A 16,246-nucleotide genomic window follows, 5' to 3' on the forward strand; every position below is an offset into this window, starting at 1 on the left:
GTGTATGCAATAGTGATTGAATTGTTGGTTTTCGTTTCGAATTAGTGCACGCCGTGACACATAATTGGTAACTGGTATTTTTCAGTTTCGCTAGAAAAACTAATTGTTGTTCCAATGCCGCCGACCGCGAAAAAGCGAAGTTCTAAGTTCACCGAGGACTTGCAAAAAGAGGAATTTCCTTTCCTGCAAAAGTGTTTAACATCTTCATCTTCTTGCTCACGGCGGCAGACATGATATACAAAGGCATTTGACCAGTGCCTTCTTTGTTTGCCAGGAACAAACGCTCCTACGGAACGAGTATTTACCTTAATATAGCTTATGGACATCCGAAAAGTCGTCACTAAAAGTAGAAATATTACGTGCAATGCTAATTATAAAATTTAATATGGGCAGCTGTGAAAACTTTTTGGACATTCTGAACTAAAACCCAGAACTAGTAAAAAATGCCACTCATGTGAAAAATATGACTTTAAAAATAAATGCTAATTCGGTAGTAGTATTGTTTGTTTCTAATTTAAGTACACCACCAACAATTCCAACAAATCTTCAATCTTATTGTGGATAGGGGTGGGTGTCCCGCATTGACTTATCTTACGCTGTCTCGAGTTTATCATTTTTTCCCCACCTCAAAAAGTGCCCAGCGCCGCTAAAGAAGTTTTCACTTCAAAAAACCTTAAACAACTAGAAACATTTGTCAGGTTATTCGGGCTCACCATGTATAGAAAAATGATTACGATGGGCTCTAACTGGGGGGGGGTCAACTTGAAGGATCCTATAACTACCAAAGTAGTAGCCAATTCCAGCATGGCAACCCTAGAAGCTTCAATACATTGCCTAATTAATTTTAAATCGTATATTTAAGTATTATTTTTATTGTATTTGCCATTTAAAATATTATTTACATATTATTTGTGGGTTAAAGCTAGAAATTGTGTGTTCATTGAATAGCTTACAACTTAAAAAGAAATGATTTTGTTAAAGTGTACATGCGCAGACGGATATTGCTGGCCAGCGATCCACATCGATGTCCTACGTCAGAACGCTGCGAAATCTTTAGCTCAGGATTGGTCGCGCATTTCGGAAATGACGTATGAAAGCCAATCAGAACTAGGGGCATATCGAACACTGCCTTGAACATCAATCGTCATATGACCCATTCTATCGAGTCTGTAAGGCTTGGGCCATATTTGTCTGTGCTAAAGTAGTTCCGTGGAGTGAGTGTGTGCAGATAGTCATCACAGTTTTTGGGACCTGTAAATACTCCCACACTAATCCAAAATGTCGGCTGAAAGTCCCATCTATGGACCCTTCTTTGGAGTTATGGGGGCGGCGTCCGCTATCATCTTTAGCGGTAAGAGATTCTGTGTACCTTGTTTTAGAATGGCTGTCTAGATTAGTTTTTATCGATCTGTCGAAAAAGTGTTACTTTCTCGCGATGATTTCATTGAATGCTTTACAAGGCTCAATATTAGTTACCCGCCCTAGATACCGATTATAAGTATAAAAATTATGAACTGATGTTATTTTAGGCGTCCTAATTATAGGAATAGCCGCACCTTGTGCCATACGACAGACAGACATTCGAAAATACGCGTGATGAGTGTCGCAGCCTGGGTTTCATGTCTGGAACGAACGAACGAGGGGCGTATTCCTGATTTAGTTAATTGTATCATTGCAACTTTACTTATGATTCTTATGAATCATAAGCATAGTCATGTGATTGACAATTAAGTTTTGCCATGTTGGTAGCTGTACATACTTAACCAAAATCTTACAGGATTGGAAAGCCTCCTTCCAACAATCCCAGCTATTGTTGGATTACTTATACCTGCATAATAAGTATTAATTTGTCACGCAATCTTTGATTCTTGGAAATAAGACTTGATTATAAGCAGGCACATGACTTATTCCAACTAAATAAACAATTTTCTGCTAGACAGAGTATTTGTCTGACCTTGCAGTATGGTTTTACCATTCTGAGCCTACTTAGGTTATGAGACTGAGATGTAGGGAAACCCCATGACTTACCTTGAAATCCTGGAAAATGTGACCATTAATGTCACATGACCTAACTTAAGGACATCATGTGACAAGTCATATGTTTATGAAGTTAACTATGTAACCATAACTTAACTATGAACTTAAACACTTTAAACATCATTATATGTATCCTACAAGCTTTATAACAGTTTATTATAGATAACCCATAGATTTATTATAGTTTATGGTTTTGTCATCACATGATTAATCCTGTGATGAGGCTGTCAAGGATGATAGCTTAATTATAACCATAGCAATCATTTCAATCTTTTTATTAAATCTGAGTCATTGTGAATAAAACATTAGCAATCAGAACCTTACAATACATTCAATTTAAGGTTTATATCAATTTGCTGCTGCACAGCTTCATTGGAATCAATTTGCAATGTGCCACAACCATTTTATTACCTACATAATATATAGTTAAAGCTCATTTCTAGGGACTGGAGTGCAGAAACCTAAGTAATTCAGAATAAGGGTAACCCATTCTTATTGTCAGCCACTATTATATTAAGTTTAATCGTTTTGTCTTGAGTTAATAAGGAGGACTCTTTGTATAACATAGATTTCATACTTGTGTGGTAGAAAATATTTTAAAAAGTATATTTATCTAATTCCAGCGCTGGGAGCTGCCTATGGCACAGCCAAGTCAGGAACTGGTATTGCCGCCATGTCGGTGATGAGGCCAGAGCTCATCATGAAGTCCATCATTCCTGTTGTCATGGCGGGTATCATTGCCATCTACGGGTTGGTGGTAGCTGTGCTCATCGCTGGCTCCCTGGAGGCACCCTCAATGGGTTACACCCTCTACAAGTAAGATCTGTTTTTCATTTGGTTTACTATAGATAAGAGTTTACTTATGCACAGAATAAATAATAGTACTACCATACAGAAAGGACACTTCATACAAAATCAAAGTTTGACCGCAATTCAGGGATGAATAATGCAGTCCCTTTCTAATGACAATCCCTTTCAGTTATTTAGGGATGTCAAAATTAAATAAATTTTCTGTGGTCGTGCATGCAAAGGGACGTCAAGTTGTGGTCAACCCTAATAATTGCTTGGAGCAATGCTGAACCAAACGGAGCCAAGAATGCCTGAAAGGAGGAGTGTCACCCCACTTATGTAACATTGACACAGGTTTATTGACCAAAGCTGACATGAGCTGGTTTAATAAGATGCCTGTTATTCTACAATTCAACTTTAAGTGACCAATAATCAGACAAATAGTTTTATTATTCTAAAAGCCCACCACACTAATTGATAGTATAATAATTGTACTGAGTTAGATTTTTAGTGTTGGAATTTTAAGTAAACAAAGGAAAAACATAAGACATAAATAACTATGAAATATTCTCTTAGTTGAATAGAACTGAGTGAACTGATAAACCTAATAACTGCGAAAATCCAGGCTTTACATTTTTTACATAATAATCATATCATAACTAGTTTCAACCACCTTAAGTTTTATTCTGAAAGTTTTTATTAATATTAAAGGCAACCCATTACCACAAGACTGTAAAAGTTACTTGGACTTAACACAGCTTTAGTAGAACTTTAACACATTCAGCGTCAAGAACTAGACTGTTGGGGACACTGTTCGTAGCTACTACGCGCTCCATATGGCGAAGACGTGGCTACGCGCTACGAGCGAGAGCACTTCGCACAGTGTTCGATTTCCCTCAAAAAATTTCCCTATGCTGTTTATTGCATAAATCAATCAAGGAATGCATTTGAAATGCAAGACTAGAACACCCAGAAGTCTATTTCAAATACTTTTTTTTATAAAAAATAAATTATATTTCATGAGCTTGACATCGAAAAATTACTAAATAAATTCTACAAAAGTATCTGATGAAGAAGTCGCTTTGTAATCAATGTAGTTTGATAAAGAAGCCTTTGGCGCATATTTTCTAGTTCTTAGTTTTGGAATTTACCCTCTGCTTACCGAGTTATTCATATAAATACAGATTTTTTATTTCATTTTTTTCTCCTGAAAAACTCAAAAGTGCGACTTGTAACTAGCACTGAAAGATGGCTCTTAACTAGGTCTACCACTGGTAAAAAAATCACGTTCCACTATCGCGGCGTTTGGGAGTTACGTATAAAGGTCAAATTATACTTTTTAGGGTTGTTACTTAAAGGTCAAACAAATATGAAAGGTCGGAGTAATTAAAAAATCTGATTAAATTAAATTAAGGAACAACATAAGAAACTTTATTTATATTTATTTATTTAACCTTTATTGCACAATACAAGAAATTACAAATGGCAGACTTGCCAAAAGGCATTCTCTACCAGTCAACCATTGGGCCACGCAGAAACTTTTAAGTGCAGTGCACTTTGTTAAACAATAAAGTCATTAAATTCAGAAAAGAAAGAAAGAAATTCAGAAGTCAAGTTATAGTTTCTTTTCGCAAGTTGGTCTCAGATTTTATGTATTTTGTGGCTCATACAAATCATTTTCATTTTCGAGAACTAACGTGCAATCGTCAACATGGGATGGATTTTCATTAGCTAGATCTTCATCATCGACTTCAGCCTCTTGTAAGTTTTCTTCATGAATCGGCTTCCGAAGTTCACGAACTGCTTCTGGTAGACTAATCCTACTGGACGATTTTTGTAAGTATAAATGAAAGAGGTTTGCACACAATTAAATGTATTCAACCATTTTGATAATGATGGATAAAATTGTTTTTTACGATTAGTCGATTTTTAATTAATCACTAGCACTGGTGCACTTTTACCCCCGTCAATCCAGTGTTCCTGTATTTTTATTTATGTACCTGGAGTATGTCTAAACAATATACAGTTTTGTAATAGAGGAAAATTTTGAATTAATTCTGACTAAAAATTAAAGGTCAAGTTGAGGGTCAACCCTAACACTGTATTTTTAAATTCGATAACTCCCAAACGCCGCGATAGTGTAACGTGATTTTTTTACCAGTGGTTGACCTAGTTAAGAGCAATCTGTCAGTGCTAGTCACAAGTCGCACTTTTGAGTTATTTAGGAGAAAAAAATGAAATAAAAAATCTCTATTTATATGAATTACTCGGTAACCAGAAGGTAAATTCCAAAACTAAGAACTAGAAAATATGCGCCAAAGGCTTCTTTATCGAACTACATTGATTAAAAAGCGACTTCTTCATCAGATACTTTTGTAGAATTTATTTAGTAATTTTTCGATGTCAAGGTCATGAAATATAATTTATTTTTTATTAAAAAAAGTATTTGAAATAGACTTCTGGGTGTTCTAGTCTTGCATTTCAAATGTATCCCTTGATTGATTTATGCAATTAACAGCATAGGGAAATTTTTTGAGGGAAATAGAACACTGTGCTTCGTGGCAATGAATGTGTTAACGTAAAAAAATTCTTTTAAAAAAAGTTCAGTATATAGGGTAATTCGCCAGTAACTTGCCGGTTTTAGTAACTGGCCGCCCTAAACTAAAAATGAATTCTATTCACCTATAAACAGAATTCATTTTAGTATAAGGCAGCTAGTTATTGACGGCTGACCAGTTATTGAAACCTTCTAAAATTAACTCTGTTTGAAATGAAATGAATTACTAAAACTGGCCAGTTACTGGCCAATTACTGGCCAATTACCGTATTAGTTTCTTGAACACAAGTTCCTTTACAATCTTACCAATAAATAACCTATTGCTAAATGTGATATAGGCACCTTTTGTATACAATCGTCTTTATCAGCATTCCCTTCACTAAATGGTGGTAGCGAAAGAAAATGTGAGAGTTAAAAAATATACATGTTGCTGTCAAGTTCATTCTATTTCTACAAACTCATGAACTCTTAATGTTGAAAGTTTACCCTCTTAAAGAAATACAAATTGGTGCATCTGTCTTGACACAATAGAAAGATTTGACTGTTTAAATTCTGATAAAAATGCTAATGTTCCCTTGTTTTTCCTTTATACAATAGTTATAACCTATATCCCCGGTACCATGGCCCACACTGTTAACTGTACATCGGTGGACCTTATTGCCTTTTGTAATAACGTCCACTGATGTACTAGTACTAGCGGTTGACCAAAATCAGCTGCAAATGGTGTTAAAGGCATGAAAATCGGCACGATTAATCTTTAGGCCATTTGAATTAATTAGACCCGTAGCACCAAAAAAAAAAACAAACGGAAAGGAGTTATGACGTCATCTTTTTTGTATGGAAAATAAAAAGAAATTGTTCAGAAACCTATCGTGTGTGGTATTAAATGAAAGGGCATTTTGAGCCGGTTCTAAAAATATATTACATTAATATATTTCCGTCACTTGCATTCAATTAAAATTAAAATAATTTTCAAAACATACCAAGTTTGGGCTCCTCCAGATACGAAACCGTTGAAATATTTTTTGTAAAACATACCTCAAGTAATACCCAATGTTCTCATATCTAACCCCAAGAAATTAATTTCGAAAATATTTAGTTTTAGTATTTTGTTTAATTTTTTATTATTACAAATTGTGATCTATCAATGAAACGGCCTCCTAGCCTAGTCGATAGTGACCCTGCCTATGAAGCAGGAGGTCCCAGGTTCGCATCCTGGTAAGGGCATTTATTTGTGTGATGATGATGATGAACACACAAATAAATGCCCTTACCAGGATTCGAACCTGGGACCTCCTGCTTCATAGGCAGGGTCACTATCGACTAGGCTAGGAGACCGTTTCATTGATAGATTGATAGATCACAATTTGTAATAATAAAAATATAATAAAAAATACTGTAACTAAATATTTTCGAAATTAATTTCTTGGGGTTAGATATGAGAACATTGGGTATTACTTGAGGTATATTTTACAAAAAATAATTCAACGGTTTCGTATCTGGATAGGGTTGCCAGATCGAAAGGCGCTATTATCGGGAAAAAATATAAATTTTTCGGGATTTTAGGACTTAAGTCGGGAAAAAAAAACATTCAAATTAAAGTAATTGTATTAAAAACAACGATATTTTACATTATTGGCACTACCGTTAGCTACGCGCTCGACGCGGGTCGCTCGCTCGCTCGACGACAGTTCGGAACACGAAATTATTGTTTTATAACGTGAAGCTATTTTTCGGGACAATTTTCCCTTCGTCGGGAATCGGGAACACATGCTAAAAATCGGGAGAATCCCGCCAAATCCCGACCATCTGGCAACCCTATATCTGGAGGAGCCTAAACTTGGTATGTTTTGAAAATTAATTTTATTTTAATTGAATGCAAGTGACGTAAATATAATAATGTGATATATTTTTAGAACCGGCTCAAAATGCCCTTTCATTTAATACCACACACGATAGGTTTCTGAACAAAAATTTGTTTTTTTCCATACAAATAAAAGATGACGTCATAATTCCTTTCTGTTTGTTTGTGTTTTTTTGGTGCTACGGGTCAAATTGATTCAAATGGCCTAAAGATTAATCGTGCCGATTTTCATACCTTTAACACCATTTGCAGCTGATTCCCGAATTTCAGGTTGTACCGCTATCGCTGTACAGTTAGGAGTGTTTGTACTGTAAAAAGGAAATGTGAAGTTTGTGAAACCCTCTAAACTCTATGCCTCAGTGAGTCTGATGTCACATTCGCATCCTCAGACCTTGGTCGTGACAAACTGTAATGGCTGACATAATACAAGGTCACTTTTTATGCTATTACTAGTAAATTGCCATTATCTACTCTGTAGGTAAGCTGCCATGATAAAATCTAAACAATTCAGTTCAAGATTAATGCAAATGATAACTGTCACAAATTTTATTTTATTTTTTAATTTTTGTAATTTTCCTGAAACAGTTAAGTTGGCTGCTTACCGTATATTGCCATTATCCAGAAAATACTAAAAAGCATTAACTCAAGGATTTCAAAAATAAGATTGATAGAATTGATAGGTCTGTTGCACTAGCATCAAGCTTTATCTGAATCTGCACTTCTTTCTGTTACATTTTCTGGGCACATTATGTGTCATAAACAATATGTATACACTCTGAAAAAAGCAGTAGGTAGTGTAGGTGCCATTTTTTTAATTGGCTATTTATTCATGTAAATTCATCGGACATTATTTAAAAATATTTTATATCAGGCACTTGAGGCTGCCCTGATAAGCAGTTTGATCAATCCATGAGAGATAACAAATATCTTTAGTGATATTATGTGCCTTTGATTTTGATTTTAATTAAGTATATTTTTAATTTTAAAACAATGGAAAATTGCTTATTTTGTCTAATAGATATGAATGTAAACCACTTTTAATTTGCACAGCTGTGCAAACAATAATCATATTTGTATTATTACCACATAATATATGATATTGTCTTCGGTTACCGCGATAGTTGCTCATGAAATAAAAGTATTAAAACTAGGAATGTACTGACTAGTCGGGAAAGCCGACTATCCGGCCTCATTTGTAGTCGGCGACTAGTCGGCAAAAATGGCCGATTAGTCGGCACTTTATAAGTGAGAGACAATCAGGGCAAAAAGAATAAACAGCAAATATTTACTATAATCATTTCACTTATTTTACCCCAATTCCTATTTAGGGTGCTTACGAAAACTTTTGTTCGAATTATTGACCGTGTGGTCGCTTTCTTATGTCAGATTATCCGGTTGTCGTATGAATAGCCTTAGGATTTGTTTATTTATTGTATTTTATTTTTTAGCGTTACTATAATATGATGAATAGCGCGTCGAAGGGGGAAAACTATTGTTTTTTATGTGATCTGAACCGAACTTAGATGGACCTAATGATCAGGCCGAGTAATCCGCCATCCAAGTGCCGATTAGTCTGCTAGTCGGCTAGTCGGCCAAATCAATAGTCGGTACATCACTAATTAAAACTGATTATATCACTATACGTGACATATGACAGATAGAATAAATTTGTATTTTCTTTTTTGCAGAGGGTTCATCCACCTCGGCGCCGGCCTGGCTGTCGGTTTCTCGGGTCTGGCGGCCGGCTTCGCCATCGGCATCGTCGGTGACGCAGGTGTCCGCGGTACAGCGCAACAACCCAGATTATTCGTCGGCATGATCCTGATCCTCATTTTCGCCGAAGTGTTGGGTCTATACGGTCTCATCGTGGCCATCTACCTCTACACGAAACAGTAAATCTGCACCCTCGTCTCCCGTCGCCCGTGCTTCTCGGCCCTATGCCCTGGTCGCGCAAGTGGTCGTCGCCGGTAGCCGCATAGAGCCGTGGAGCACTACCTCGGTCCGCATAGCTCCGGCGGCGCGGCTCGGATGCTGCGGCCGCGTCGCCTCGAGCCGCGGACTTTTCAGTATTTTCTATTCATATTTTTTGAAACTATCTAAATGTTAATCATGGAGCCCCGCTACCGCGCGACGACAATATAATTTTTTTCTTTGCCGGCTCGATATAAACATTTCGGTGACAGGAGAATTTAGTTCCACCACTCGACATATCAACTTATTTGCGCGTTCCTTCCACCGCGAACGGTCCTACCATCCTAGGGATATCACAGTTCCGCTGAGGATATCGAGTTTAGATTATGTTAGCGTTAAGGCGAAACTAATGTACAGTTAGAATAGAAATTTAAGTCCAAACAAGTTATCTTAAAAATAATTTATAAACCGTTAACCCCCATGGTACTGTGTACCGCGTCTGCTGAGAATGTTAAGGTTAAACCTGGCTCGGAAACTACTTGCTTAGCTTTCAGTGTTATACTGGGTGTTATGTATCCTTATATTATACTGTTGGGCTTATCATTGTTAACTCGAGTGACCACTGAAAATTCAAAAGCGAGTCACAAATATTGTAACGCCAGGAATCAGTAAATAAACATGATTTGTACATTCCATATTATTTTGTTTCTACTTAATTGTTTTACGTGTTTTATTTTCCTTTTTCGATCTTCTATTACGCGAACGAATGAGTAAGGAAGGGTATATATGCTAATCTGACACTAGATGCTCTTATAATCAAAAATAGCAAAATATACACTTCTGACGACTAATTTATGTGAAATAATATAATTCAAATATAATATTTATTCTGTATACCTCATAGTCAAAATGATGTTTGAATGATATAAATTGGTAAGTAAATACGATTAGGTGAAATTGTATTTTGTTTTAGGTTCATGTTAGAGAATGTTATAATCTTTGGTGTTATTGAATGAATTGTGTTAATAAAATATTTTGAAAACAACTACTGTAAATTATAAATGGAGTGTTTCTATTAATTAAATCCGGTTTTTGGTTATTCACACGAGAAATGCTGATGACCTCACTTTTTTTAAATCGTGATTACACTCACGAATTAATTCTTAAATGGTCAATACATCGTCGTCGGCTCCCTGTTGAAACATAGGTCACAGAACAAGTCACTTATTAAATGAAAATAAAATATCAATGACATTTGAGGGTGATCTGCCTTTCCGCTCTTGTATAATCAAACGATAGATAAAAAATAGACGAAATGAACCAACAAATTGGTTCGAGGTAGGCTGGTATCACATTCGCTACACGCTACACACTACAAAAAAGTTGTAACTTCTTGTATAATAAATAACTATAATAATAAATATAAATATAGCAATAAGTTGTTTTACAGTACATATGGTCCTATTTTCCCGCACTAACTAGTGCGTAAAATAGCACTTTTCGTGCGATGTCAAAAGTTTAAAGGGCCATATGTACTGTAAAACGATGCAGTGGCGTCTTTAGGGGGGGGGGGGGGGGGGCCGCCCCGGGTGTCACCCATTTGGGGGGTGACACCCGACCGTGAACATCAGTAGTGCCATCTATAAAAATTCGTAAAACTGTGGCAGATTGCACAACCACCATTAAGGAAATAATATACAACATGCCCACGAGGAACCCGAGAGATTTTGACAGAATATTCCTGATCATATTTAAAGACTAAAATGTCCTATAAACTGTTTTGGAATTCGCCTAGTTTCATAGTCCAGTACCACCAGCAGCCTAAAGGCTCCGTCAGACAGGCGTTTTGCGAGCGTGGCGTGAGCGGGGCGCGATGAAAGCGGCGCTGGCGGGCCGCTCGCGTCCCGCTCGCATCGCGCTCTGCGGACGCCGGCGGAACGCGCGCGTCGCGCCAACATCACGCTCGCGGCCCGCCAGCGCCGCGCTCACAACCCGCCCGCACCTATCTTTCTAAAGAAGCAATTATTGCATAATAAAATAGTTTTTTTAATCTAATCGAACACCATCATACGTAGTTTACTGCATTACTACAGGAAATATCAAACAGGTCATTTTATAGAAGAAAAAAAAAACATTTTTAACCGCCTTCAAAAAAAAGGTTCTCAGTTTGACCCGTATGTATGTATTTCGCGATTATCTCGCGTTTGGCTGAACCGATTTTGACGCGGTTTTCAGAAAAGTGTTTGTTACATCCTGGAGAAGGTTTTAGTATACATAAATCTGAGCAAATGCTGAACCCTGGCTCTACCTAGTGGAAGTCAGGTTTGGTGCAACATAGGCCCACGCTATTTTGGTTATCCGTCACATCTTGATGAGCACATGGGAGAGCAGTACCAGAAATAGAGCTGATGCTGAACCCTGGCTGTACCTAGTGGAACTCAGGTTTGGTGCAACATAGGCCCACGCTATTTTGGTCATCCGTCACATCTTGACGAGCACTTGGGAGAGCAGTACCCAACATAGAGCTGATGCTGTACCCTGACTGTACCTAGTGGAACTCAGGTTTGGTGCAACATAGGCTCACGCTATTTTGGTCATCCGTCACATCTTGATGAGCACTTGGGAAAGCAGTACCCAAGATAGAGCTGATGCTGAACCCTGGCTGTACCTAGTGGAACTCAGATTCGGTGCAACATAGGCCCACGCTATTTTGGTCATCCGTCACATCTTGACGAGCACTTGGGAGAGCAGTACCCTGTAAATGCAAATATCAAAAATGTAGTCGGCGGTATTGTCGCAATATACTGCTTGCAGGCTACAAAACGCTCGTGATACTATTCAACGTCCATGATCATGCTTTCCAACGTCCAACGTTCAGTAATCGAGTGACCGCTCGCAACACGCGCTGTGTTGTGTGTGACTGCGCGGGCGTGATCAAAGCGGGTCGCGCGCGCGTCCAAGCGCAGATCGCACGCGCGACGCGCTCGCGTCACGCTCGCATCGCGCCCCGCTCACGCCGCGCTTTGAAAACGCTCATGTCTGACGGAGCCTTAAAAAAAGCTTCTTTTTATTGTTTCTTAGTGCAAAATGTTTTTTTGATGGCGATGTTGCTACTATGGGACCAAGTCCAAATATCCTTATTGATATAATGTAAAAACGTGACAAGTACACTTTGCAAAAACTAGGTTTTACAAAAAAAGTTAAAATTCTCTTTGAGTGATAGTTTTACAAATAGCATTTATATTTTATGTAGGTACGGTCATCATCTGATTGATAGAGTCGAAAAGTGGTAGACCACTTTCTTGGCTGACTGTACATTACGTACAAAAACATCGAAAAAAGAATTTATTTTTCGTGAAATTGACGTACCTAATACTCTAACTCTTTTAATATTTTTTCCTTCTTTGGCCTCGGAAATGCGTGGTTTAAATCTCTCGGGTTCCTCGTTGGCACCTGGTATGTACTCGTAGCAATAATATTTTGGCGCCTCGTAGGTTTTTTTAATTCAGGACCATTGTAAAGGTTTTTTTTTTAAATTATGTGATTATTTCAGTAATTGACAAAAAAAGTTAAAATTATTTTTGGGTGACATTTTTACAAATTATAGCATTTACATTTAATTATGTACAAAAAATCGAAAAACAATTTTATTTTGGCGAAATTGACGTAAACTCTTTTAGTATTTTTTCCTTATTTTGGCCTCAGAAATGCATGGTTAAAATCTCTCGGGGTTCCTGGTATGTAACAATAATAATTGTTGGCGCCTCGTAGGTTTTTTTATTCAGAAAGGTTTTTTTTTATTATGTGATTATTTCTGTAATTGAGAAGCTATGTCACTGTTTCTAATTGGGTGACTCTGGACTATTTGAAATTCATTGTGAAATGGGATTTTACAGAATCTCTTTCAAATCGCGCACTTGGCAAAAAAAGTTTTTAATTTTGTTTTAACGTAAATTATTTGTATATCTTTCACGGGACAATGATGACTCGGACCTTTGGGAGGCGTGCGCGGAGCCCAACCAACATGTAGATGCCCTTATGACACTTATGAAATGTGGGTTACACCGAGCGGATGCTGTCCTTGCCCATAGAACGCCCGCAGAGGCAACACCCGCCAGGGTGTGGACTATTAAGAGTTCATGGAATCTAAAATGAAAGCGATGTAGTAAATTGTGAGCTATGGAATATTAAACGTAATTTTATAATTGTAAAATATTAAACATATTTTACAATTTTGATTGAATTTTGGGGTGACACCCACAATTTCCGCCCCAGGTGCCACCCATGCTAGCTACGCCACTGAAACGATGTACGGTACACGTGCGAATAGGTAATTCGCAACTCGTGTCGATTTAAAACACTCCCTTCGGTCGTGTTTTATATAATTTATCGCCACTCGTTTCGAAATTCCTCTTTCCGCACTTGTATCGTAAATAACTACATATTTCAAAGAGCATGACATGACATTAAATAATCAATACAAGAGTAATCAGAGTCGCTAATGGTTGAAAAGCTGACCTACTTCCGATACGAAGGGCGGGTGATGTTGCTATGGGAATTATACATTAGTTCATTACTACTTTCTACCGATCGCGATTTACCTACTAAACAAGTAAAGCGTATGAAAAACTTTAACCAGACCTTTTTGGAAAAAATAAAACTGGTTTTAAATATGTAGGGCTAAATCTACTCTCCTTGCTTACCAAAATCAGTTCAGTAGTTTTGACGCTACGGTGGATTACACAAAACACATCCGTCCATATATCTGAACTTTACGGAATGTTACCGAGTCCCGCGTAAGTCCCTATAGGCCCCGTGCATGAACTATAGGGGGCAGCATAGGAGCCGTCAGATATTTGGCGCGCGGCGTAAATGTCGTTTATGCTTCCGATGTAGCCCACAAGATGGCAGAACCTACCGTACCGACGAGAACCGGTAGATGGTAGCACTTTGGCAATGTACAGTCGACATCAAAGATATGTTTAGGTACATTTTTCGCCTTATTACAAAAAGGAGTAAAGGTGCAAAAGTGTAAATATATTTTTGACGTCGACTGTACAGTCAGCAGCAGAAGTTGCTAACCGGGCGAGGTGTTCAAAATGATCTTGACGCGACTTTATTATTAAGAGAATAAGAGCGTGTCCAGGTAATTTTGAACACCTCGCCCGCTTAGCAACTTCTACTGCTGACTGTACATGTGCACATATGTTTCCGATTATATGAGATATGAGATGACAACAGAATTATTTTTACGCTAGTAAATTAATAATAGTCGGGGACATTTCACTTTGTCAGTGAAATAAAAAAAAACTCATCACGCAACAAATAATGTATTTGCGATCCAAAAAACAGCTGTAAGCCACAATAAAATTAATACAAAGTTGTAATATTCTCTGTCCACTGAGTTACCCAGAAGAGTCCAAGAACTGATAATTTGCACAGAGTGAAGGTAGCTTTTATAACGACTTTATTATCAGGTAGAGTCAGCCGCAGAAGTTGCTAAGCGGGCCAGGTGTTCAAAATGATCTTGTCTTGACGCGACTTTATTGTTAAGAGAATAAGAGCGTGTCAAGGTAATTTTGAAAACCTCGCCAGCTTAGCAACTTCTGCTGGTGACTACTGTATCGTCAAATAATTAATTTGCGTGTATGAGCGGTTGGGTATACGGAGGGAACAGGGGACGCCGTGGTCAAGTTCAGAGCAGATTACCAATTTAGGGCTTTAATTTAAGCCAAACACAACAACACCCATAAACCTACAATTTTGCATTAATATGTATTGACACAATTGAGTTCACTTAAACTATATACACCAAAGAACACTGTACAGTACAAATTGACATATGTTAATACCAGCAAAGGAAGGGTCTAGGTATAAAAAAAGTCCAGAGATCCTATCGCGAATCACGTCTTTCTGTCGCACTTGTAAATTCGTACACATGACAGGGAGGCAACACGTCGAACGTGGTTCGCGGTAGGCCCGCAGGTATTTAAGGCCTAGGGAGTCGCGCAGCTGTTCATGCGCATCAGCAAACGGTGTTCAGCCTGTGTCATTTTGTCCAGAACATTCTGCATCTCGGGCCAGGGTTCGTAGCGTTGGTAAAGCACAAGGAACTTGTGGATTGTGGGGTTCCGTAGATCCATATTTCTCGAGATACTGTTCCAGCAGTGCTTCGTGAACTGGGTGTCTACCTAATAAGGAACAGACAAATGGTCAAGTTGATACATACGACCGGGATACAATACAATACACTTTATTGCACACCTCACATACACGTAGTTTACAATAAATGTACAATTACAGGGATACCTATTTCTATTTAGAATAATTCCTAGTCAACCGGGCCTATCCTTCAAGACCAGTGTTCAAGACGACAAAAGGATTTGGGCTAGCGGTAAAAATCTTACTACTACTACACTGTCAAAACTGGCTACTATTACACTGTCAAAAGGCTAGCCGCCTAGGTAGAAGGCTATCTAGCCTAGATAGATACCTAGGCGGCTTTCTATCGATACTTATGCATAAAATCAACACATACCCTGTGCATTATGCTTCCGTATAATCCAACATAGCCCAGGACGAAGATAATATCAAAAGCCACGCATAAGAACAGTGGAATGGTCTCCCAATAGTGCAGCAATGCGTAGCCGATATGAAGCCTCTTCGGTATAATATTATTTTCGTACTGGTTCGGAGGAACTAGGCCGAAGATCTGGCGTGCAGGCACCCGAAACAGGGGCTCGGGCTTTGGCTTCCGTCTCGAAGTCAAGAAACTTGGCGTTGCAGCGCCTTGCAGCGCTACCTTAGTAGCGCTGAACAATCTTGATAGACACATAAAATATAGAAAAAAAAAACTACAAAGAGTAACTAAAAATTTCGAGATGTATATTGCTTTTAGTTTGATGGATAGCTATGTACTGGCATTATTGTTGATATTTTATTGAATTATTGACAATTTTTATTCAAACTTTAGAACCAAACAAAAGAATATTTCCTGGATCTATAGAAGAGAGGTTTTTCAATGAAGAATGAATATCTGTATCTGTATGAATCAATTTGTGACGCCAGTATTCGCGTTTGGGGACATT

The 16,246-nt window shown here is 37.9% G+C and overlaps 2 protein-coding genes across 2 annotated transcripts; one reads left to right on the forward strand and one right to left on the reverse strand.

Annotated features, from left to right (window-relative positions):
• The first annotated feature begins 1,118 nt into the window (after window positions 1-1,118).
• Window positions 1,119-9,853, forward strand: LOC134806376 (V-type proton ATPase 16 kDa proteolipid subunit c). The gene is made up of 3 exons (XM_063779601.1): window positions 1,119-1,351; window positions 2,661-2,853; window positions 8,936-9,853. The coding sequence occupies exons 1-3, from the start codon at window positions 1,279-1,281 to the stop codon at window positions 9,141-9,143; spliced, it is 474 nt and encodes a 157-aa protein (XP_063635671.1). The 5' UTR covers window positions 1,119-1,278; the 3' UTR covers window positions 9,144-9,853.
• Window positions 9,854-14,910: 5,057 nt separating this feature from the next.
• Window positions 14,911-16,035, reverse strand: LOC134806254 (uncharacterized). Its single transcript, XM_063779484.1, has 2 exons — window positions 15,697-16,035; window positions 14,911-15,349 (listed from the first exon to the last, which is right to left on the reverse strand). Exons 1-2 carry the CDS (start codon window positions 15,991-15,993, stop codon window positions 15,155-15,157), a joined length of 492 nt encoding a protein of 163 aa, XP_063635554.1. The 5' UTR covers window positions 15,994-16,035; the 3' UTR covers window positions 14,911-15,154.
• Between the last annotated feature and the right edge of the window lie 211 nt (window positions 16,036-16,246).

This window comes from Cydia splendana, chromosome 3 (genome assembly GCF_910591565.1).
Source record: "Cydia splendana chromosome 3, ilCydSple1.2, whole genome shotgun sequence".
NCBI classification, from domain to species: domain Eukaryota; kingdom Metazoa; phylum Arthropoda; class Insecta; order Lepidoptera; family Tortricidae; genus Cydia; species Cydia splendana.